Source organism: Amblyomma mixtum, chromosome 1 (assembly GCF_055824585.1).
Source record: "Amblyomma mixtum isolate Tamu chromosome 1, ASM5582458v1, whole genome shotgun sequence".
NCBI classification, from domain to species: Eukaryota; Metazoa; Arthropoda; class Arachnida; order Ixodida; family Ixodidae; genus Amblyomma; species Amblyomma mixtum.
This window is the reverse complement of record NC_143012.1, coordinates 67126498-67152260: the sequence shown is the minus strand read 5'-3', so window position 1 is coordinate 67152260 and position 25763 is coordinate 67126498. Positions and strand designations below refer to the sequence as shown.

The 25763-nt window shown below is 48.2% G+C and overlaps 1 protein-coding gene across 1 annotated transcript in view; it reads left to right on the top strand.

Annotated features, from left to right (window-relative positions):
• LOC149366590 (zinc finger SWIM domain-containing protein 5-like) overlaps positions 1-23169 on the top strand; it is a 56037-nt gene extending 32868 nt beyond the window's left edge. The window contains exons 13-17 of the mRNA XM_089551389.1: positions 5791-6035; positions 7268-7419; positions 8225-8391; positions 12211-12358; positions 14085-23169. Coding sequence (XP_089407515.1) covers positions 5791-6035; positions 7268-7419; positions 8225-8391; positions 12211-12358; positions 14085-14890 — 1518 coding nt within the window. The 3' untranslated portion in view covers positions 14891-23169. The remainder of the gene's footprint in view (positions 1-5790; positions 6036-7267; positions 7420-8224; positions 8392-12210; positions 12359-14084) is intronic.
• Positions 23170-25763: the final 2594 nt, after the last annotated feature.

Genomic DNA, 25763 nt, shown 5'->3' with positions numbered 1-25763 from the left:
AAGGCAGGAGCCGAACTGGCCGCCCGAAGAAAGGGGGGAGCGGAGAAGCGTCCACGGGAGGGAGTGGCTTCCCAAAACAGGAGGAGGATGCGGGGGCGCACCATGGGGGGGCATCTGGCGACAGCGTGCGACGAGGGGCAAGTGGTCGTTAGGAGGAGGATGCGAGTGGTCGTTAGGAGGAGGATGCGAGTGGTCGTTAGGAGGAGGATGCGGGGGCGCACACACACAAAAGCAATAAGGGGACACAACACTTCCTTCCCCCTTAGAAAGTTGCCTGGTATCGTGCAGGGGGTCGGCGCTCACGCGTGGAGGCGCGCTGGCTTTGTGCGCTCGGGGGAGAAACACTTGTAGGCTGGCTGTTGTTCGCTGTGTCTCCTAGGTCTGTCCTGGGCGAAGTCTCTTCTTCCGGGAAGAGGTGCCAGGCTATGTGGGAAGATGGTGCACGTGCTCTCTCCGCTGGCGGACAGCTCTCAGACGGCGTCGTAAATCTACGCAGCTGGTTGAGATGTCGGCGTGCTACTGTGCCATGTATGTTGACGAGCCAAGAGCGCAGGCCTATGCGTCTGACAATTGTAGCTTCCTCCCAGCGTGGCTTTTTCAGAAACTGTCGGGCGAGGACGCGCTGCCCCTCATTAAGCGTGCCGCAGCGCGGAATTGCTTTTTCTTCCCGGAACGTCTCTGCCTTTGGCTCGGGGAGGATGGCTGTGAGCTGGGTTCGCATTTCACGCTCGAACATCATTTTCGAGGGGGTCTCGCCTGTTGTGCTCTGAACCGTCGTGTGCTGCTTGAAGAGAAAGCGCGCAAGACGGCGCTGCAGCGAGCCTGTCTGATCTCTTTCAAGGGCGCGTTTTAGCTCGGCTACGTAGCGCTCGGCTTGTCCGTTTGTCGCTGGGTGGTAGGGGGCCGATGTAACTGATGAGATCCCGTTGTCGCGATAAAACTTGAGGATCTCCGCAGACACAAACGGTGTTCCGTTGTCCGACACTACCTTGCGCGGCAGGCCGAACGTTGCAAATAGTGATCGGAGGTTGTCAATGACTGCTGCCGAAGTCGTCTGTCCCATGTGCCTTATCTCAAGCCACTTTGTGTAGGCATCTACGACCACAAGGAAAGTGCAGCCCTCAATTGGTCCTGCAAAATCAATGTGCAGTGTGTGCCATGGTGTGTCTGGCTTTTCCCATTCTGGGACAGGAGCTTTCGGCGGGGCGCTCCGGCTGCTCTGGCAAGGCTTGCATTCTCGCACCACTGTTTCGATGTCGTTGTCAATGCCAGGCCACCACATGTAGCTTCTGGCACACTTTTTCATTGCAACGATGCCCCGATGTCCGGCGTGGATGAGAGACATAGCTTGTGCGCGTAGTTCTCTCGGCATCACAACTCGGGACCCAAATATGATGCAGCCGCGATGGGTACTCAACTCTGTAGCTCGCCTGCGGTAAGCGTCGAAGTTGTCCCCTTTGAGTTTATGCACGTTGCCTTGTTGAACAGCTGTGTAAACTAGCCGGAGAGCTGCGCACTTCTGCGTAGATGCTGCAACTGTGCCTGCTGTAAGCGGAGGTTCTGGCAGTGCTTCGAACATCAGAACGTCTCCTGGTGGAAATGGTTCGTCAACAGTTGCGTCTAGTGGCAGACGGCTTAGCGCATCGGCGTTTTGATGTTTACTCCCATTGCGGTAGACCAGAGCGTAGTCGTACGCTGAGAGTTTGATGCACCAACGTGTCATTCGCGGAGACAAAGTTGGTGGCATAGGCCTTTGTGGTCCCAGAATGCCCAATAGCGGTCGGTGATCGGTTATAAAGGTCACCTTCCGGCCGGCAATGTACTGGTGAAAATGTGTCGCCGCGTAGACGATGGCTAGCCCTTCTTTGTCAAGTGGCGCGTAGTTGCGTTCTGCTTGCGACAACGTACGTGAGGCGAAGGCGATGGGAGCTTCCCTTCCTTGCTCGTCAGTTTGCGATAGAACCGCGCCGACTCCGTACGGTGATGCGTCGCAAGCCAAAAGCAGAGGCTTCCTTTCGTCGTAGTGGCGGAGGACTGTACATCTTCGAATCAGGTCTTTCAGGGCATCGAATGACTGCTGATGGCGTGGCGACCATGTCCATGTCACATCTTTCCGAAGGAGTTGGTATAAGTCGTTGGCCACGGTAGCTCTTTGTTCCAAGAACTGGTCGTAGAACGTCAAGAGTCCGAGAAAAGCCTGTAGCTCCTGCTTGTTTGTTGGAGCTCGTGCTTCTGTGATCGCTCGCACTTTGTCCTCGGTAGGGTGAATGCCTTCCGCATCAATTCGGTGTCCCAGAAATTGCACCTCTGGCACCGCAAAACAGCACTTCGATTTGCTTATGCACAAATTAGCGTTTGCTAGCCTTTCGAGAACGAGCTCTAGGCGCACTGCATGCTCTTCAGTGGAAGTGCCACTGATGATGACATCGTCAAGGTAGACACAAACTCCTGGGATGCCCTGAAGCACTGTCTCCATGAATTTTTGAAATATGGCCGGGGCTGCAGCTACGCCAAAAGGCAGTCGCTTGACTTTGTACAAGCCTTTCAGTGTGTTAATTGCCAATAATTCAGCAGTTGACTCGCTCACCTTCAGCTGCTGATACGCCTGGGTGAGGTCCAATGTGCTGAAGACTCTTGCGCCATGTAGTACACTGAATACTTCTTCAGGTGTCGGTAGCGGGTAAGAGGACGCTTTAGTCGCAAGATTGACGGTGCTCCGGTAGTCTCCGCAGAGGCGTATGGTTCCGTTCTTCTTGCGAACTACGACAAGTGGTGTGGCCCATTCTGAATGCTGCGTCGGCTCGATGACACCTTGCTGCTCCAGTTTGTCCAACTCTTTTTCAACTGAATCTCGGAGAGCAAACGGCACCGGCCTGGCCTTCAGAAATTTGGGTTGCGCGTTGTCCAACAACTCCAGTGTGACCGGGGGCCCTTCGTTTCCTGGAATCTCTTCCGAGAATACTCTTTCGTATTTCTCTTGCAGTTGCTCAACCATGTTCTGGCTCGGCGTCTGGTGTATGCCGCATATCATCACGCCTAGTGGAGAAAACCAGTTTCTCCCTAGAAGGCTTGATCCTGTGCCCTTCACAACAAGCAGAGGTAGCGTATGGGTCTGGCCGTTGTAGTTAACCTGCACGTTGGCAGAGCCCAATAGTGGCAGATTCTGTCCTGACCACGTTCGCAGGTGCGTGTCGTCTTGTTGCAGGGCGGGTGCGTCAGATGGCCATGAAGTTCGGAACGTGTCCTCACTGATCAGAGTACAGGCTGCGCCGGAGTCCACCTCGAACTTAATCAGCTGGTGATGTACGCTTACTTCTGTAAAAATCTTCGGTCGCGTGCCGAGATTCATGGTGTTCAGGTCGTACAACACAGATGGTGTTGCTGATGTTGTTCCATGGAGATCAGATAGCGGCGTATTCTCTGAGGCGTTGACGCTGTGATTAGGCTGGGAAGGTGACTTTATCTTGGCAAGTCTCCGTTTTGTAATGCATGCTCTTTCGATATGCCCTCGCTTGTGGCAAAAATTACACGTGGCTGACTGGAATCGACATCCCTGGGGGTTGTGTTGGTCGTCACACCGCCAGCAGCGTTGTGCCTTTTTGACCGATTTTACAACAACAGAAGGCTTGCGCACCTGGTTGCTTGTCTGGTGTACCGGCTCGGTGTTCCGGCGAATCCCTCTCTGCTGGTGACCGGCGCTCTCCGCTCGAACGGCGATGTCGTAAGCTTTGCTGAATGTGAGGTCCTTCTCAGCGAACAGGCGCTGCTGCAGTGACTCGTCACTCAGTCCGCACACAAATCTGTCGCGTAACATCACGTCCAAGGGAAGCATGGTGGTGTTAGCAGAAGAAGCTGCGTCTCCCTCCTGCCCGGTAGCTGTTGTCGACAGCGTTCCAAAATTGCAGTCGGCAGCGAGCTTCTTGAGCGCGGCTACGTAGGCGCTCACAGTTTCTCCTCCCAGTTGATCTCGTCGTTGGAAGCGAGCCCGGCTGTAGACCTCGGATGGCCTTGGGTCGTAGTGCTTTTGCAGCGCTTTTACGATGTCGTCGTAAGACACTGCCGCTGGTGTGCTTGGCTGAATAAGGGCGCAGACAGTATCGTAGGTCTGCTCCCCGCACAGCGTCAGCAGGTTGGCCCTCTTCAAGGCTGGGTCTGTGATGTTGTTAGCTTCAAAGTAGAACTGAAGGCGTCCAACCCACGATGACCACGATGAGCCGTTGAATTCTGGTATCTGATTGGGAAACCCTCGCGTAGCCATGGCTTGTCAATAGCGTTGCGTAGCGCGGGTCGAATCCACTTTCTCGTCGCCACTGTCGTGTCCGGTCGCTGTGTTGAATGCAGCGAAAGACGCACACGGTACTTTAAGACTTCGTTTATTTAAAGCCGATGAGGGTGCGACCAGCGTCGACCGAGGCAGGAGCCGAACTGGCCGCCCGAAGAAAGGGGGGAGCGGAGAAGCGTCCACGGGAGGGAGTGGCTTCCCAAAACAGGAGGAGGATGCGGGGGCGCACCATGGGGGGGCATCTGGCGACAGCGTGCGACGAGGGGCAAGTGGTCGTTAGGAGGAGGATGCGAGTGGTCGTTAGGAGGAGGATGCGAGTGGTCGTTAGGAGGAGGATGCGGGGGCGCACACACACAAAAGCAATAAGGGGACACAACAAGAACATAATTGTGAAATACGATAAACCTCTTACAGCATGTATGGTGTAAAGGGTTTCGCAGTCACAGTTTAATTTACACTGCAAAGGGTGCTATTTTACACCCTCCGTGGTGTAATTTGTGCCCATCTTGTTTTACTCTGCAAAGGGCGCTGTTTTACACCCTTTGTGGTGTGGTGCACCCAAAAAGAGCGGGCACTCTCGGGAGGAAGGGGTATGCCTTTTGATGTCACCTTTTTGCCCAGGGAATGGTGGAAGGTCTAGGGGGTTTTTCCTCTTCTAAAACTTAGGAACATTCTTGTGAAATATAGTAAACCTTTTACAGCATATGTGGTGTAAAGGGTATCGCAGTGACAGTTTAATTTACACCGCAAAGGGTGCTATTTTTCATTGTTCGGGGTGTAATTTGTGCCCATCTTGTTTTACACCGTAAAGGGTGCAATTTTACACCCTTTGTGGTGTGGTGCACCCAAAAAGAGCGGGCACTCTCGGGAGGAAGGAGTATGACTTTTGATGTCACCTTTTTGCCCAGGGATTGGTGGAAGGTCTAGGGGGTTATTCCTCTTCTAAAACTTAGGAACATTCTTGTGAAATACAGTAAACCTTTTACAGCATATATGGTGTAAAGGGTATCACAGTTTAATTTACACTGCAAAGGGTGCTATTTTTCATCGTTCGGGGTGTAATTTGTGCCCATCTTGTTTTACACCGTAAAGGGTGCAATTTTACACCCTTTGTGGTGTGGTGCACCCAAAAAGAGCGGGCACTCTCGGGAGGAAGGGGTATGACTTTTGATGTCACCTTTTTGCCCAGGGATTGGTGGAAGGTCTAGGGGGTTATTCCTCTTCTAAAACTTAGGAACATTCTTGTGAAATACAGTAAACCTTTTACAGCATATATGGTGTAAAGGGTATCACAGTTTAATTTACACTGCAAAGGGTGCTATTTTTCATCGTTCGGGGTGTAATTTATGCCCACCTTGTTTTACACTGTAAAGGGTGCTATTTTACACCCTTTGCGGTGTAATTTGTGCCCACCTTGTTTTACACCGCAAAGGGTGCTATTTTACACCCTCTGCGGTGTGGTGCGCCCAAAAAGAGCGTCGCTGAAGGTGTGCATGGCTGCCCCCCAGGAGAAGGCGTGCCGTCAGGAGGAGCGCCTGATAGCCCGGCTGCGGGACGTGGATGCCGACGGCCTGCTGGTCGGGGTGCTGCGCAAGCAGGCCATGCTGCTGCTCGAGGGGGGACCGTACTCGGGCCTAGGCGTGGGCGCCCACCCCGAGAGCGTGCCGATGCACACCTTCGCCCGCTACCTCTTCGGGGCCCTGCTTCCCTACGACGCCGATCTGGCCTACAGTGTGGGACTGCGGGCTATGCGGTTAGTGGCCCTCTTGCCCTCCTCTTCCTTTTTGCATTTCTCTCACTCTTGTCCCTTTTTGTGCTTTGATCACACGAGGAATGAAGCAGGGGTAATGGTTGTTCCGAGAATGCATGAGCTTGGCATGTTAAAGGGACTATGCAGTAAATTAAATGCGATTACTTAAAGGAGACGAGAGATAGGCATTCCGTCACTCGTCACCCCAGCGCAAGAATTTTTGAGCTAGCATCAATAATAACGAAGTTATAGACTATTCAAAAATTCATGCTCCTCTTCTCCTCCTCAACTTGTATGCGGGGAGCACCAAGAAAAAATAAAGAAAACAGCTCTGGGACTGGGCCCCGCCCATGAATACGTCAATCGCTGACGTTCGGCTTGCGACTTCTGGTTGTCGCACCCAGCACCCCAGCAGCAGCGTCGGCAGCGTCTCTCCGGTCTCTCTTAGCCTTCCTGGATTGCGATGCACGTCGGATTTCTTTGCTTGTCACTGCGACAAAGGCACTGCGAGTGGTTCCCGAACTCTCGACAGAAAGAGGTGGCAGAGGTAAATTGAAAACATGCGTGAAGGCAATGCCCTGGTTCGTGCTTGCCCGAGGGGGTCACGCGGCGGCACGAGCAGACGATTTTCACGGCTACCGGAAGCCTGCCCGTGACGCCGTGGCTGCTGCAGCTCCAGCGAATGGCAACGTGTAGTGGCCTGCTGACGTCACGGGACTAGTGACGTCTATTTTCTCGATTTTAGCTTCAAAATCGGTCACTACGAAGAAGCCAATCGGCTCGCGAATTTTAAAAAACGCGGTTTTTAATAATTCATAATAAATTGCCGGTTCAGTTCCAAAGACCCATACTTGGTGTGAATTTTCCAAGTATTGAAAACATTTACAAGTGACTTTTAATTCATTGCATAGTCCCTTTAAGGTGCGTGCATATGCCTTTAGCAGCTGTGTCTGCTTATTTTGCAGCATCAGCTGTTCTGTTGAATGGCTTCGTGCAGCTGTGAGTGCACAGAGCAACCACAAGACAGTGAAATGACAAAACAAGGTGCTTTCTGCACTCTTATGCTGGCGTTTTCTTAGCGTCTCAGTTCTTGCAGCTGCGAAGTGCTACTGGTGGTTGGTCATTGCTCGTTCATTTCAGATTGAATTGTACATGGTGTACATGGACTTCCTCTTTACTTTTGCCAGAGACTGAATGAATCCACCCCTTTCCTTCCTCTGCTCTCCGCACCACAGCCTCCCTATCCTGGAGAACCAGGAGGAGCCCGATGACCCCGGCACAGGGGTCAACGCCCCTGCATCCAGCCGCTATCCACGCTGGTTCACCCTGGGCCATGTGGAGGTGCAGCAGTGTGCCCTGGCCTCCACCATGCTCTCTGCCGCAAAGGGTGAGCAAACGACGCTCGGATGGATCTCGACATTTCCGGCGGGTTTTATCTCCGCTTCTGACAGCGGCACTGAGCTCAGATTATTTATTTATTTGAACATACTGTTAGTCCCTTCTTGAGACTGTTACAGGAGTGGATTTATAAACAACAAAGATGCAAGTTAACAACACAATAATACAAAAGCCAGCAATCAGGTTTAAAAGACAAGAAATCAGCATTCATATGCGGAATCACATTGAGTGAAAAACAGAAGACGGAAGATAGCCAACTCTGGCCTTCAAAACATGTGTTCAAACACGTCTCAAAATATTCCTTAATACAATCATACACTTGGTACATGATCGAGTGAGCAAAAAAAACAAAAAAACAAAAAAACATCAGACCAATACAGACTGTGGATGGTCATCAAATCTGGCTTGATGACAAAACTGATGATGATGCAAGCTCCATGATTTTTTCTAAGGAATGCTGCGCAGTTATAGATTTATCTAGGGCATTCCATTCCCTTACTGCTCGGGGAAAGAAAGAAAAATAATAAAAATAATATGTGTTGTTAGCACAAAAGTATTCACCGATTGTAAAATCATGCTTGTGACGTGTTTCTCTAGAACGGTTAAAACTAATGTAAGTAGCAGGATCCATGTTGAATGCATTATGAGTTAATTGATATAAAAACTTGAGTCTATGGAGTGTTACGCGACTTGATAATGTGTCGAGGCTGCGATTGCGGCAGACCTCCCCCCCCCCCCCCCCCCCCCCCCCCCAGGGCTTCCCTTCACAACTTTCTCCTCCGCCCTGCCTGCAGATGACGTGATGCGCCTGCGGACGGTGATGAAGTCGTCGCAGCGCAACATCCACAGCTCGTCGCAGCTGTTCAAGCTGGCACAGGACGCATTCCGCATTGCCGTGCCCCAGGACGGAGGTCCCAGGCACCTGGCCCTGCTCAACGTGGCCTTCGAGCTGGGCCTGCAGGTGGGGACCCTCGTTTCCTCTCTGTGCTGTGCGGTGATGGTAGATGTGAGAGGGCTCTTACCTCTTCTTGCCTGGTCGTTATTACTAGGCTCATGCGAATAGTGGTTTATTGGCTTGAAGTGAATTCGAAGGGATTGGTCGTTTTCTTCTAGTCGTTTTGAAGCAGACACTTCAAAAACATCTGGCACGTAAAAAAAGGTTGAATAACACAGGAGTTTTAAAACTCATCATCATCATCAGCCTGACTATGCCCACTGCAGGGCAAAGGCCTCTCCCTTGTCTCTCCAGTTAACCCTGTCCTTCGCCAGCTGCGGCCACCGTATCCCCGCAAACTTCTTACTCTCATCCGCCCACCTAACTTTCTGCCACCCCCTGCTGCGCTTGCCTTCTCTTGGAATCTGTTACCCTTAAAGGGGCCCAGAAACACAATCTTAGTTAACTGTTTTGCCTGTTGATTGCATACAGTGAGTTATAATGGTGCTATTAGCGTCGGTAATACCGTGTACATTCCGTTTTTTAATATTTTAATGTCCTCCCAAAAACAACTTCATGGCTCTGATGGTGTCGCCACACAGTGGCGGGTTTTTAGCAGCGGATATGACATCACCTGGCACGAGCTTGATGACCGGACAAACAGTAAATATACTGCAAATTGTGTGAATAAAAAGAGACACATTTTGTCACCTGTCTGCGTTTTATATTAGATCAACAAAAACAACTTGCTTGTCTTAGATAAAAAGCCCTGCAAAGCAAGTGAAGTAAAAATACACCACCGGGGGCGCTCTGGCATGGAAACAACGCTGCCAGTCTCAGCAAGCACGAGTGACAGAGAGCAGGCAACCATGGAGCACAAACTTCCGCGACGTGCTCTGGCTGGCTGTTTTGATTGGTTGCGCCAGGTGCCGTCATTGGGAGAGCGAAATAGGAGTGGGAAGCCCCGCCAAAATTGAGTTGAGGGCAGCGTTTTGTTTGCTTGTATTTTGAAATTTCTTCATTGAATAACTCCCGTTCCTGTGCATTGATTCCTGTAATTCTTTTTAAGTCAGCATCTGTGTGACATAAAGAACCCACCTGAAGTATAGCCGGTATTCTCCCAGGCAGTGTTTCGCAGCCCCCTTAAGGACCAGCAGTTATCTTGCCTTCGCATTACATGCCCTGCCCAAGCCCACTCATTCATTTTTCTAATACACAAGACCATTGCACTGAAAAAAAAGTGTGCATTGAAGCTTTGTTGCAAGAAGTTGTGTCAACCTTTTGCAAAAATGGCCATCGGAAATTTGGGGAGTCGACCTACACACAGTGCTGACCTGTTTTTGAGGTATGGGACCTACTTTTGGAGTCTCCGACGAATCTCCGACTGCTCCGGTCACTGCATGGATATCTGCAGAGCGTACATATGATGCGCCTGTAAACCCAGCGCTAATCAATATTAGACATAGGAAAGAGGCGCCCATCTCCATGTGCTTCATGCCAACTCCCTCTCATGCTCGTGGCATCGCACTTCTAAATGAGTGAATTTGATGTGGAGATGAGCAGCTCTGACAACTGCAGTCAGCTCGGACTGATCCGGTGGAAGCACGGGGTGCCGTGCATCCTCTGATTGATGTACAGTCTTTGTCAAAAGTAACCAGGCTGCATGGTTTGCTTCTAGCTCGTACAGTGGAGCCCTTACGGCTTCCCTGAAGCTGAAATGGTCGCTAAAGGTAAGGACTAGGGGACTTCTTACCTTCCAACACGTTTTGATTTTTAGGAAAGCCACAAGGGCTCCATTGTACAAGCTAGAAGCAAACCACGCAGCCTGGTTACTTTTGACAAAGACTGTACATTGTCGTGCCAACAGCACGTGCGTTGATACCTGGCAGGTGCGGAACTGGGGACTATGTTGGAGCCTGCTTGTGTCTGCCGTACGCATGTGCACATCGGCTCCAGCCTTCCGTGGTGCATGTGCTTAAAAAGTGTCAGTGAAATTGGTTTGGTTTGGTTTGGTTTGTGGGGTTTAACGTCCCAAAGCGACTAAGGCTATGAGAGACGCCGTAGTGGAGGGCTCCGGAAATTTCGACCACCTGGGGTTCTTTAACGTGCACTGACATCGCGCACAGTACACGGGCCTCTAGAATTCCTCCTCCAAAGAAATTCAACCGCCGCAGCCGGGATCGAACCCGTGTCTTTTGGGTCAGCAGCCGAGCACCATAACCACTGAGCCACCGCGGCGGCTGTCGTCAGTGAAATTGGGGCTTTAGCTGCATGCACACTGCAATGCCATCCCGCAGGAGGTGTGTTGAATTGAAATTACACGTAGCAAGGGTTCCAGAATTGTTATTCTCTTGAGACCAATGTTTCGAGATTTTGAATCCTTAACATTTGGATTGAATCGACTATTGAATGCTTTGTTATTTGGCTGAATATTCAAAGTTGCCGAAGTTATTGACAATCTCATAATGTAACAAAACTTTCAGGGAGAGCTGAAAACTGTCAGTCGTGTGACGTTGAGGTAATGTGACTTGTTAGATATTATTAGGGTCATGTGACATTGGGGTCATGTGACGACGTCCTTTTCTACGCCCTTGTGCCAAAACAACCCAGCATCACTATTTTCTAAGGAAACAACCACAAGGCCTTAGGAGGCAGGAGGTTGTAGTTGTAAAAGTGCGTGCTGTAAAAAAAAAAACTGTTTTTATGCAGGCTTGTTTACAGGGCAAAGTAGGTGTTGGTGGGGCTGATGGCTGCTTCTCAGAGAACTTCCAGATTAAACTACCGTATTTTCCGGTGTATAAGACGCGGGTTCTTTTAAAAAATCTTGCTGGTGCGTCCTATACAAGGGTGCGTCTTATATGCGAATTTTCCGGGTTTTTTTGCGAGTTCAGGAATTCCTCAGTTCATGTTCAAGCTTTTTTCACCGAAAAAATATTACTACCAATAATGCGGTTGTAACATGGTTAATACTTCAATACAGGGACCGCCGTGCGCAACTTTTTTAGGTGAACTTTATCATGAAACGGCGGGGTTGACCACTTCCAGGATCTTAAACACGCAGCCGTTTCGGAGGCCCCAAGCAAAGGTAATGTGAAATGCCAAAAGATGGTAGTAACAGTCGCGCTTCTGGCCATTGTCAAGACAAGCCAAGAGAAGCCGATGTTTTTTTTTTAGTCACCCTTTGCAAGTACGTAGTGCAAAGAGAATGCTTCAGCTGCATTGCCTTTTCGATAGTGCATCCGAAGATGAAGACTTTGAAGGTTTTATGTAAAAATAAATTGTTATGGACATAAAGAGAGTTCTTTCGCTTTTTTTTTCTTTTGTGCTAAAACATGGGCAGGTATGGCGTGAGTGTTGCCTTTTTCGATCACTTAGCGTTGCTTAAGAACTTCTCACACGCACGGTGCATTTTGAGATGGTCGCATAAGCATGTTTAATTAATCCTCACTAGCCTAAATGGGTAAATTGGGGTGCGTCTTATACACGGGTGCGTCTTATATACCAATTTTTTCATTGACAGCCTGCATATATGGCGGGTGCGTCTTATACAAGGGTGCGTCTTGTACACCGGAAAATACGGTACAGTGAGGGTCAGGTCAATATGAGTTGATGGGCACATTGTGTTTGCTTGGAATTGCATAAACGTTTGCATGAGTTAAGATATAAGAAAGACTCACTGCTTTGTATATTGGGGTCATTTGTCTGTTCCTGAACAGTGGGAATTTTTGCAAGCGAAGGAGCTTTAGTCATGTGTTACTGGATTTGCTGTTATCGCTCTCTTGTGCCAATGCACATGTTGCGTCATCTGATTGTGGGTCAACGCGAATGCTGTGTCCCATGACGCAGGTGATGCGGGTGACCCTGTCTTCGCTGAACTGGCGACGTCGGGAGATGGTGCGCTGGCTGGTGACTTGCGCCACAGAGATCGGCCTGGAGGCCCTGGTGTCCATCATGCAGAAGTGGTACCAGTTCTTCACCCCCACCGAGGCCACCGGTACGCTCTTCACCATGTCTGCATCTTGTTGTAGGCTGGTGCTTATAGGTGTCGCTCACTATCTAGTAGAAGCAGTAGCACACCGTGCTTGGCCACAGGGCAGGTCTTGAGCAGGTCTTGAATCTATAACTGTCTACTAAGGTCAGTCGAGAAGACAGGATGTTAAATCTCGTGTGATCACTCGGCAGCTCTTCAAGAATTGTCCCTCTTTTGGTACCTTGGTAACAAACCTGTCAAAACGAAACTATGTCTAGCTTTAAGCAGGCATGGTTACTTCAGCAGTCTCAGAACGAAGAGAAAACATTGTATCTGCCACTGCGTTGAAAGATGAGAGCACTATGCTACTATCATATTTACTTGCATAGTGTGTGCCCTCATGTAATTTGTGCACCCCTAATTAATTACACAGGTTAATAAAAAAAAAAATTGGCAGTGGTTTAGCTCTGCTATGCCAGGATATACTTAGCCTGAGGTGGGGTTGAGGTGTCCACATCTTGATGGACACCTCAACCAGAGGGAAGGCACATAACTGCCCTCTTGGAACAGTGGACACCTCTACTGTGCTTTAAGCTAAGTGGCCATAGTGACAGGTGTGCTGCATGTGTTGGCATTGACAATGTTCAGGCCATGTGTGTTCTGTTCATTGGTGGTGACATTGTTTTACACTGATAATTTTAAGGAAAGGAAGTGCACATAATGGCTCCCTGGGTCAGTGGACGCCTGAACCTGTGGGGTGATTACAGACAGATGTGGGCTGCAGGTATTGACAAGGTTGTGCCAGAAGGAAGGCGAGGGCATGTGGTGAGGCAGGCCAGCTGTGCATAGTGAGGTCATTTGCTCCTCGGACATGCACAGTATGGTCGCAGTATGGTGGTGCAAGAGAGCATGTGAAATGGAGAGACTGTGGGCACTCAACGCTACAAAAATCTTTATGCTCCAGTATGCTCGTGGTTATGCAGTATGCTCGCGAGTGCATGCAAGGCAGACTTGGGAAGATCGGCATGTCTGCATTGCCATACGCTGCTTGGACGGGCTGGCAGTCGCTTTCCTGGACAAACAGTCAGAAGAGCAAACTTCCAGTAACCTCTGGCACGAGCTGAACTGCCAAACCATTTGCTGTTCGGTTTGTCACTAGTCAGCTGAGCCGCACCCAGTGGTGCTGTTTTATCACCTTTCGTCTCCATTTGCCTCTGACTCCTGACTTCGCAACTGTATCGCGTGTTTATTGCTTTCAGCTGTGCATGTGCTGTCATGCCATCCCACGGGGAACTGCATATAGCATAGGGCAGGGTGGCATGCATAGACTCATATTTGGAGTCAATTTTTTTTTTTGTTCACTAAGAGGTGAGAGTTGGGGGGGTTGACACATAGGTGACAATATATGGCATATATTGTGCATTATGACCTTTAGAGGGCTTTTTAGGACATGTTCACAAAATATTTGCATAATTTGCATGCCTTCTTTCTAAGTGCTCAATTTAAAGAAAAAAAGTATGCAAATGATGCGAGTAAATACGGTAGTTTTCCAGGGTTGCCATTTGTGACCACTCTGCTGAATATGCAAGGAGATCTGTGTGAGAGTATGGGTGCATTGTAAGTATTGTAAATTAATCTCAAGCTCCATGGTGAGCCTTGCAAGAGATGTCCGCAAGTCCTCTGGTGCTGCCTTTTGAGGGGTGAAGCAGTGCGAGCATGTACCAAGCTTTTCCTCCTCTCCACCCCCCAGGCCCAGTGGCCACGACCATCATGTCGCATGCCACCATCCTACGGCTGGGCCTCGACTTCAGCCAGCAGGAGGAGCTGTCATCGTGCGCGCGAACCCTGGCCCTGCAGTGCGCCTCCAAGGACCCGCCCAACTGCGCGCTGAACGCCCTCACCCTGTGCGAGGGGGACGCGTACGCCTTCGAGACGGCCCACCAGATCGTGGTGGACGCGGCGGGCTCGGGCGTCATGACCTCCTCGCAGCTGTTCACCGTGGCCCGGTACATGGAGCACCGGGGCTACGCCCACCGGGCCTACAAGCTGGCCGTACTCGCCACCCGCGGTGTGCAGCTGGCCTACAACCAGGACGCGCACCCGGCCATCAACGATATCCACTGGGCCTGCGCCCTGGCCCACTCGCTGGGCCGCTCCGAGCTGGCAGGCCTTGTGCCGCTCCTGGTCAAGCACGTGCAGTGCGCCACTGTCCTGTCGGACATCCTGCGGCGGTGCTCGATGGCGGCGCCGGGCATGGGCTCGGCAGCGTTGGACGCCAAGCGGCGCTGCGTGCGCGCCCTCTCGTTGGACAAGCCGCCGCTGCGGCCCCTGCTAGACGCGGCCATCGCGGCCTACGTCAACACGACCCACTCACGGCTGGCGCACATCTCGCCACGCCACTACGGCGACTTCATCGAGTTCCTGGGCAAGGCGCGCGAGACCTTCCTGCTGGCCCAGGACGGGCACGTGCAGTTTGCGCAGCTCGTGGACAACATGAAGGCCGCCTACAAGGGCAAGAAGAAGCTCATGTATCTAGTCAAGGAGCGGTTTGGCTGAGGGGGGGTGTGACGGCGGCCGTCGAAACGCCTCGGCCATGCATGTCATCCCGACTACTTCTTTGCGTTGCCTCAACAGGGCAGGTCGTTCCTGTTTGGTGGCTCTTGGTTCAATGAGTGGAACTGCTGGTACACTTTTCCTTGAAAAGTGAAAGTGTCCCTCATATCCATTTCGTGGAGAACAAGGAGTTTGCTGCCGCTGCTTGATCTGGCATCCGCTCCCTGGCCCCGAAGATCCTCTCCTTCAGCCAGCCGAAACTTGCGGGCATGCTCTCTTGAAACCGCCTAGAGCTGTGTCTCGTTCCGTGTTATTTTGTTTGCTTTTTTGTTCCATGCGTGTGTGGTGGGCGCCTTGGGAGAAGGTAGTCCTTCCCGATCCACCACAATCCTTAACAAGGCTTTTTTTTTCGCTTGTCTTTGAGCAGGCAAGCCTCTGTGGAGTGGTTTTGCCACTCAACTGTAATTTAAAAAAAAAGTTAAGATATGATGCCAAACCACCACCACACCACCTGTTGAGGCGGCATTCCTTGGAAGTGCTGCTGTCGGGAAAGGGGTGAAGTGAAGAGTAGGTGAAAAATAAAAACATGGCGGGCCTGGCGAGAGACACGGTCACTTGTTTTTCTTGCATTTCATGTTTATTTAACTATATAATAACAGTATTGTAGGCACCCGGTTTAGTTATATTTTTCGTTCCTCATGGTTTTGTGCCCGTCACTTTCGTGTAGTGCATTGTGGTTTGTTGTTTGCCCTCATGTGTGTTGTTTAACATTGTTGGACACTGTGGGTGTGACAACACTTTGTAGTTAGTTATAATGTGTTCTACCTTAAATTTGAATTTTCTTTCTAGTTTGCTGTGTTGTACGTTTTTCTGCAAAGAGGACGACATGCCACCGACAAGTGTTAACCAGAGGCGTCAGCCACAAGTTTATAACTGTAGCGAGGATTAGCCCACCGTGTTTAGTGACCCGATTTACCCGGTATGTTTTTTGCATGAGGTGTGGACGTTGATTTGATTGGCGAGTGCAGTCGACCATTTGCTTGTTTGTGGGATGCGAAACTGTGGTGACTCTTCTGTCTCGTGAATCCAAACGAAGGAACCTCGCCACAGCGTGCATACGTGTTATCCTAAGCTTCTGATCAAACAAAGTGTACATGTGATTATTCCTCTGGTTCTTGCTGTTTTGTTCCGAGTGTATATAGTAGGCGAACTGTGAGGGTGTTCAATAAGTTTGTCATTCCTCCATTGCTCATTCTGCCTGTGCTCAGCATCAACTTCACAATTCCGCAGGGGCATTGTGCGAACTTGGCGGCCGAGTCAACGAGGTCACGTTGAAAACCTTGTTGCGTCCGCTCAGTGTTTTTTTTTCTTCTGTGCTTTATTCCTCCAGTCAAGTCCTCTCGCTTAGGCAGCTGGTTCTGCCTGAACCGGGTCAAGAAGAGTCGTGACTTGCAGACTGGGCTCGAAGATCGTGCATTTGGAGTTGGTGAAGCCACGTGATCGAGGCTGGTGGTAAAGCCTCCTAGTGGGCAGTCCTGTCTCCACAGGAAATTTCGGGGGCAAGCTTCATGAACAGTGAAGAAAAAAAAAGCCATTAGAAGACTCTGCTCGCACCTGTTATCAATTTTGCAGAGTTACTGATTGTGATGTCAGTGGTGGAGCCATCACCTTGAAGGTAGAACACCTGTTCTACCTTATTACGTATCACACTTTTTCGTGCATGGTGCACCAAAGGAGGCTATCAACAATAATGGACTGTTTGCGAGCATAATTTGCTGAGCGTGAATACGAAGTGGATTGAATTGTGCTTTATTGTTTTGAGTTTTTTTTTTTATTTGTACATGTACAGTAGGAGCTCTCTCATATGCACCACTTTCCCGTGGAGGTGCGTTAATTTTCTGACTGTGTCTCTCGCCAGAAACTGCCGGTGACGGGTGCATGCCGGGGAACAATCGATGCACGCATCTGTGAAGATTTACGTGCAACGGGACGTTCCTATTTCCTTTTCCTTTCTTTTTTCCTCCGCCATTTTTTCGTTGTACTTTGAGCGCCACGCTTCTTATCTGCGACGTCCTCAATACAATTCCGTTAGCATTTCCGAGATTGAGGAACCTGCTGCCACTTTGTACATAGTCCTCGCGTGTCTATCTTTGCAATATTCCAGAAGTGGCACCCAGTCTACTCTTTCCAACTTCTTCAGCTTGATCCAGAGCTCTGCTCCAAAACTTACGGGGCATCTCCAAAGGGCTTTGACGACACCCTGTTTCCCGTGGCCCTTGCTTGAGCGAGCTATGGAAACATGCGATTCACTGTATGCATCTTACTGTCACGGCTTAAGCATATCTGCACGCTCGACTCCACGAGAAGACGACGACTCTCTGTGCCTTGCTGTTGTTGAAGTTGCTTTGTTCTTCTCATTTTGTTATTTGTAGCGTCTCGTCTTTCCTTTTCTCATCTCTTTTTGTTGTCATCGCACGGCACAGCTTTTCTGCTACCTTGAGGAAAGAAGTGTCTGCACAAGCATTGCCAAAAGTGAAAAAAAATAAGTAGTTGCTTTAACGTGAAATAATGCGGCGAGCCTTTCTTGTGAACTTTGCGCATCTACTTACCAGCGAAACGAAGTGGAAAATGTGGCCGTGGCACGATTTTTCAGTGGGGCTGGTGTGTCAACCAAAACCCTAGTCAGCACTTTCATTTCACTGAGCCACACAGTCGCATAAAAAGCTTTTTGTGTTCTCGCTCTATCCTCTTGCAGCATTTTGCATTATTATTTCGGGAGTTCTGTGTCTCTGAATGCACCTTTTCGCTGCTTCCAATGCTAGGTTTCGAGCACTTGGTATAATGGCATTTCTAGGGCTTTCCTCGTGAGCATAGTAGCAGGGCATTTGTGGCAAAACTTTCCTTATTTTGTTCAGGAGGGAGCCTATCACTCACACCTTGGTTCTAATGCTCACTGTTGCAACACTTGACTCTCATTGTTTCGTAAAACAGCATTTGACTGTAATTGTTCCGTAAAATGGCACTTGACTGAATTGTTCCGTAAAACAACTTGACTGTAATCGTTCTGTCAAAGAAAAGGATGCAAACAACTTACGCACAAAATGAATTCAAAACATGAGAGGGGCCCTATTATCTGGGCTTATGGCACATTTGTGCTGATAAAAAAAAAGAAAGTGGGGATTTTACTTTTTGCTATGTGCGCACAAATCTTTAGCAATGCCAGGTTTTTTAATTCGGTCCTGATAATTGTGTTATCAGCTTACATGTGTGGACACAAGCACTCTGTTTACATTAACACTGAAGTTGGTGATGCGACCTTGTTTGGCAAGGAAATCTGACTTTGCCTTGGTTAATGATCTTTTCATGCCATAGTGACTGAGATGTCTAGGAATTTTCTCATCCGTATTGAAATCTTGCCCAGATATAATGCCTGTAACTCTCATGATTTTGATACTTCATTTGACAGTGTAGCTTTGCATGGCTCATTCGAAATGCATCCAAAACTAGTTTCATTTACTAACACAAGAAAATGACCCCTGAAAACTGTGTATGCTGGTGCTGCCACTTAGTGGGAAAACATGAAACAAGCAACCAAGCTTCTACTAACTGTGGTGCTTGCTTTGCTTTTTTGATTGCAGGTGGTAGCACTGGTTCAGCTACTAGCTATTCTCACTCTTCTATATTTGTCTTGCATACATCGTAGCAGTTTTCCACTTATTTCGGATAAATGATGTAAGCTCCAATGCAAACGTCGTCAAACCAACCGTATTACGGGCAGCAAATCTCTGTGCTAGAATTAGGCGCAGAGCAAATAAAAGTACAGGTGTGAGAATTTTTAAATTCGTATGGCCAATATATGCAAGCACACCCGGTAGCAAGAATCTCTTCTTAAATGATCTCTCTTGCTTTTTCTATCCAATGTCCAGCCTATATCCAATCGTTTAGTTTCATCACTGCTTGTAATATCTATTGGTTACGTACGCATTTTGCACACCTGATGTTTCATTTTTGAATTGGGCATAAAAGCTGTTGGTGATAGAGTGGTTAATCCTTTTTCATCCTGTCAAAAATTAGTTTAGTGGCAAGTTTGTTGCCAGATGTGGACATTAATACAAGGCTTGATGTTTCTATTGCTTGAAGAAAAAGGCAAATTCAGGAAGGATGCAGTGTGGTCAGAATGTTGCAAAGTATATGTCTCCGTAACGATTTGCCGCTCTACTTGAACTAACTTGTCTCTTCCTGATTTCTTTTCTGTTTCTATTACTCTGCTTTGTATTCTAAGAACTGCCTGAATTTTTACACTTTCTGCACGTTATTGAAACTTATATTTACTTATATTTACTATTTGCACTTTTCACTTGCTGTCATGGCAGTGTCTCACAAACCGGTGTTTGCATTTGAAATAACATTAGAGCGCTTTGTTGTTGGCACAGGGTTTTGCAGATTTCGTGCCATGTGTTAAAGTGCCTTTTGTTGGAAATAAGGAAGCATGCAATCTTTATTTGTTGTATGAGAAGTTTGTCTGAACGTGCCCAATTTCTTTCTTGAAAGCCCTTTAACACTGCATCTTCAATGTAACAATTGTTTTGCTCGCTTGTAGGCCGACCTTGCTGTCTTTTGCTTTGCTTTCTTTTGTTGAGGACTCGCAGCTCCTTGCATATGCAATTCCAAAGCAACGACATGCTTGAAAACCGCTTGTGGCCATTTGCACTTCGACTGTGTCGTACTGCGGCTGTGTGGCTTTTGTAGTCTCCCGAAGTTCTCAGTGCCGATTTACAGTAGTTTATCTTGCAGCATCCTGGCGGCATCTCTGTTCGTTGCTGGTCTCACATTGCCGTTCCGGCTAAACATTGTACTTTTCCGCGACACAACTCTCGACTTGACTGAACTGGTCGACGCCTTTCATGAAGCTGCCGCTGTTGCCTACCTCACTATGAGCTATGCCAAAGACGGACTGGAGCTTCCACGAGACGATGCCTTCTCGAATTTTCGTGCATCATGTTTCTATTTTCTTTTTGTTTTCAAGGATCTCATGCACCTTCTGAAAAGCGTTGCCCCGTTCCGTTTACATCGAGAGTATCTGTGGCGGTCAGATTTCTGCGCATTCCTCTGATTGCCAGATGACCAGGCATAGCATGTTGGAAATTACGCGTTGTCACGTAGGCTTGTGACACATGTAGCTACATATCCTGCATCTTGTCGTGCTTTCAAGCCTTGTTACGAAACTCTCGAGCCACCCTCATCGACATTTCTCATCCATACTTTGACGATGAGCTAAGCTTCTTTCGACAGACGTGAAAGTTGCACCGTTTAGACTGTTGTGCGATCAACACAAAAGCATGCATAGCCCGAGAAAGATTTTTGTTCTGTGAATTGTGTTCTTCATATACTGAAACGTTGGCAGCGACTGAGCGGTTGTCCCATCGAAGTGTCCAACTATCGTCGTTGAAATCCGATGCGACTGGCTTCGTTGTGCAGACTGGACGGCACCTTCTTCAGTGTCCCCTTCCTCGGGAAAGCTTATAATTATACCAGCAGGTGGCGCTTGCACTGATTCGAGAAACCTCCGTTCTCCCAACAGAACTGGCATCCAAATTCAGTATGTTGGACTTGTAAGCTCGTTGCGTAAGCCATTGCTCCAGCATTGTGATCTGTTTTACGGAGGAATGTGGTTTTGAGTTTGGTCGATGGCAAAACGAATTGCTGGCTAATTGACAAAGTAGTTTGGTCAGAGAGAGAAGGTGGTCCGTGTACTTTTCTGGTTTGTTACGTTGAGGCTCAGTTTTCTGTTTAACTTAATGCACAGAGTGTTTTTCTTAGTTAAGATGGCGTGCATGCAGAATTACCAATAGAAAGACAGCTTGTGCACTCCGTCTTCACAAGGGAGGCTCCCAGGAATGGTCACTGGACAAGGCTGTCATTTCTGATGCAGCCAGTCTTCGAGTACACTTTTTACAGATATTTGTTATGTATTTCTGTTGCGAATTGCCATTCTTTCAAAAAAAACTGTGAAAAGCCGGAAGCACGTGCGAAATTCATGGACTTGCAGCCTAGTCGCTTTAGCATTCTGGGCTTCTGACGTAGAATTTGCGTGTAATTGGCCCTGGTGTTGTTGTTTGTTTCGTGAAGGTTTCCGAGCCTTTTGTGTGCAGGTTAAGTTTTGCTCTTCTAGTTGACAGTATCGCTAATTTTTGCTGGCCAGTGTTAGTTTTCTAATCTGTGCAGTTATGCTGCCAAGAACAGCAGCGCTGCATAAATTAGGGCAATCCAGTATTTTTCCTTAGTGTTATTTAATGTTCTGTTCCACAAGTCCTTTGTTCTTGATGCGTGCGAAGTTTTCATTAATGTTCATTGCTTTATGTTGGTACGAACAAAAACCTTGCTAAGTGCTGGCTTCCCCTCAAAAATATGCTGGTCTCGTTCCCTATAGGGTGGCAGTGCAGTTTAGATGCCAGTAACATGAGTCTGCAATCTACCTCTACTATTCTTATCAGGAAGTACACCAAGAGAACCAACATGGTTGTGAAATGTGCAAGCATGATTGATAGGGGGCTTTTTGCTTATCGTTGATGCACCACCGCCTTGACCTAAATGGTGTCAACTTGAATTGTATGCGAAGTGAGTGCAGTGAAGGTAATTATTCGGACGGTCGCGCACTGCATGTTACGGATTTTGCAAACATTGTGGCTGGATTCCACCTAATGATGTCGTAGACCTATGTTGCTGCTAAGCTAATGATTTGATCGGTGGAGCCTGAATTGTGCAGTCTCATTGTGAACTACCCCTTTAATTTTGGAATCGAGCTTGTGGTGAATTCCAGCTGTTGATCCAGTGCATCGCTCCGAATCCGCACAGTGCGAAGGTTCCACCTAATTATGCCGCAGACCCACTTTGCTGCTAAGCTAATGATTTGATCGGTGGAGCCTGAATTGTGCGGTCTCATTGTGAACTGCCCCTTGAATTTTGGAATCGAGCTTGTGGTGAATTCCAACTGTTGATCTGGTGCATCGCTCCGAATCCGCATAGTGTGAAGATTCCACCTAATGAAGTCGCAGACCCACGCTGCTGCTAAGCTAATGATTTGATTGGTGGAGCCTAAATTGTATGGTCTCATTGTGAACTGCGCCTTGAATTTTGGAATCGAGCTTGTGGTGAATTCCAACTGTTGATCCGGTGCATCGCTCCGAATCCGCAAAGTACGAAGGTTCCACCTAATTATGCCACAGACCCACGTTGCTGCTAAGCTAATGATTTGATCGGTGGAGCCTGAATTGTACGGTCTCATTGTGAACTGCGCCTTGAATTTTGGAATCGAGCTTGTGGTGAATTCCAACTGTTGATCTGGTGCATCGCTCCGAATCCGCACAGTGTGAAGATTCCACCTAATGAAGTCGCAGACCCACGCTGCTGCTAAGCTAATGATTTGATTGGTGGAGCCTAAATTGTATGGTCTCATTGTGAACTGCGCCTTGAATTTTGGAATCGAGCTTGTGGTGAATTCCAACTGTTGATCCGGTGCATCGCTCCGAATCCGCAAAGTACGAAGGTTCCACCTAATTATGCCACAGATCCACGTTGCTGCTAAGCTAATGATTTGATCGGTGGAGCCTGAATTGTACGGTCTCATTGTGAATCACCCCTCAAATTTCGGAATTGGGCTTGTGGTGAACTCCAACTGTTGATCTAGTGCATCGCTCCGAATCCGCGAAGCGCGAAATCCACTATGGCACTATGGAATACAAATCGGCGATCGAGAAACGAAATGCACTCCATGTTCTGCAGAGCAAGGTGGAATGATTTGCGGCAGAACAAACTGTTTCATATCGGCAGTTGGAACAGGATCCAGAATCAAACCGACCATCGAAATACGGTCTTGATTCGGGAAGTATCTCCACTTGAAATTTTTCAGTAGTTTGTGGCTTTGAATACCTGGCAGTCTGGTTCTCCATCAGGAATAGTAACTGGCACAAAATCTCAAGTGGTCACTTGAATCTCGAATGTTGTTATTTGTGCAGCAGAAGTTTTTGTGTCGAAGCTGGAAGCTTACATTTATTTTGTCCCCTGTTGAAGGAGGCTTGAACACAAATTAGTTTAGTTACTAACAGTGCACTGTTTTCGTTTACAGTGCACTTTAATCAGTTCTGGATCTTTTTTTGACGTAGAAATTCTTTTTGAATATCGTGCTTGCCGGAGCCATGCATCCATCACTCAAGTTTCAAAAGTTTAGAAAAGAGATCAGCTTGTAAGAAACAGACATCTTTTTTTTTAGAACACTGCTAGGGGGGGGGGGGGGAGGGGGGGGGGGGGGCTGAATCAGCTTGTAAGGAGCAGACATCTTTTCTGGCAATGCTACAGTGTATGTTAAATGGGTCAACGCTTGACAGTTTCAACCTTGCGACTTGCAACTGCAAAAGTGCCATTCAAGTCTGACGTGCCGTTCATGTTGCAACACAAGTTTGGCAGGCATACAACACCGGAATGTTGCTTTTCTACAGGCTTTATAAGCAGGTCGAGAAAGCTGCCATTCAGGGAGATTTTTTTTTTTTGTGCTGAACTGTTGTTTGTATCTACCACTGAAAACTGAATTTGGGCATGTGATCACATCCTGTCTGAGAACTTGTATCTATAGTAAGTGCAGTAGATGGTGCCGCATTAACTTCAAAATGCGGTCTCCTTGTAGCTCTTTGAACATCGCTGCTTGCAGTGAGGAGTCTTGAGTTGACATTTCCTCTTGCTTACATTGTTTCCCTGGGTTTTTGATTTGTCAAAGCCAGTGAGGACCAAGCAATGCATGTTTTGTTTGTCACTCTGTTGTGTTTTTTTGTGTGCGTCATTCAACGTTGCGTTCAGCATGCGCTATAAGTGCTTGTGCAAGGAAAGAGTGATTTGAACGCATGTGCACTTGCCTCTCAGTGACATCCGATCATCTTTCTCATCGTCATCACGTTCATCATAGACGAGTGCGTGCGAAACGTGTATGCATAGGTGTGTGTGATCATTTCCACGTGCTTTGTGGCAGTTTCTGTCTCTGTGACATTGTACTCCGATGAAATATCATGTACAGGATGTAGTGCATATAGTGACGATGCAGCAGCGACATGCCGGCCGACGTTGCGTCGCGGATGGACATCTTTGCAATCGCACCTTCCGCTGCCCCTTCCCTTTACCTCGCCGTTCTCTTAACATCTTCCAAATGCGCGCTGTGCATCTATGAACGCTATGCAACACAAGAAACAAAAGAAAAACAGCAACAAAGAACACTCGAGAGAGGAAAAAAAAAGCATGGAGAACGACCAACAGCCTCTGGCTTCATCGGAATTAGTGCGACGGTGCAATGCATCTATCTGACAGTGCAGTGTAATGCAGTGCCGTGTGTGGTTGGTCCAGTGGTCAGTGAGTCCTACTAGCCGTTCCAGGCGGAACGGCTTTGGATTGGCTTCGGATCTGCCACTGGCTCGGCTCTTGCCCCCGCATGTGCGCGCGTGTACGTGCTTGGGTCCCACGGCGTGTCTGGAGCAATAGGAGAGACGACGATGTGCCGAAGCCACCGCTGCAAGACTACGGCAAACAAAGCGGGGAACACTTGCGCGTGCTGCGCCGACTTGCCTGTGAACTGTGTGAGGCATTTCTCGCTGGAACTCCTTTGATTTTTTTTTTTTTTGCTTTCTTCCGTCGCTAGTGCATATACGTGGCGCTTGTGTGTTGTGAGCGTGTGGCCAGTTATGTTTCCTTGGCATTGCTTTGCGTCCCCTTCCTGCGTGTTGATTGTTTGCTCTTTTTCTCGTTTGTTACATTTTCTTACTTACCCCGCTCCCCCCCCCTGCCGCCCCCTAAAGGCTATTACCGGTCAAGTGATGAGAAGGGTTGCCAATCTGCGTGCTTGCGGTTCTGAAGAGGCTTGAACGTCAGAAGTGTACGAAGCATTCGCTTTATTATTTATTTTTTTTGTCCTTCGTAAGAACATGATCATTCTGTCATTTTCCGATTTCAAGAAAAGTTTTACCTGACACCTTCTCGGGACATGTTTTCTCCCAGACATTGATCTCTTTGGAACAACTCTTTACATTCTGTTAAGTGAAGGCTGTGGAACCACATTAGACTTTAGTCGCTGATATTTTATGCCTTGGTCCATGTGTGCTAGTGGAATATGACTTATGCGACTCTTTCTTGATGTTGCGCTGCTTTAAGTGCAAACTAAGAGGACCGTGGGGTTTACAAAGGTAGGAAAACTGCAATAAGTGTTTCACTTCGAGTTGCACACCTGAACCGAACTTAGGAAAGGGAGTAGAAAAGAAGAAATAGGTACTACACACCACTCGCAATCCTAGAGGTGTGTGATTGGGTCCAATTCACTTGTCATGTTGCGATGCTTCTTAATGATAACATGTGTCATGGTCGGCAGAAACTTGTAATATTAGGACGTCAGCGTCACCTCGAAATGACAATTTAACAGAACATGGGCAGTCAGCATAGCGCCTCCTGAGCCTATTTTTTGTTTGTATGTGGTTTTCACTAATGCAAGCAATTTTTTCTTCTGTGATTTAGCAACCAACGGCAGATATTGTTCTTTGATAACTAAATGAAGGAAAGAGCTGCTGCTCTTAATGCTCCGCTGCATGTTTAGTTTTTTTTTTTTGACGTTCAAGCTCCTCCACTACCTTTGGCTTGCCATGTGGTATATACAGTTTATCTAGTGCAACATAGCGCACACAAATGTGTGGAATGCGTCTTTTTGAGTGGTCATTTTGTAAGCATTAGCTTTGTATTGCGTCTTTATTCATACCTCATCACAAAACCATATCCATCCCACCTACCTGACCAGCTATGTTTGTTGAACCGTTGTTATACCCTTGTTTTTCGTTTTTTTTTCTACATT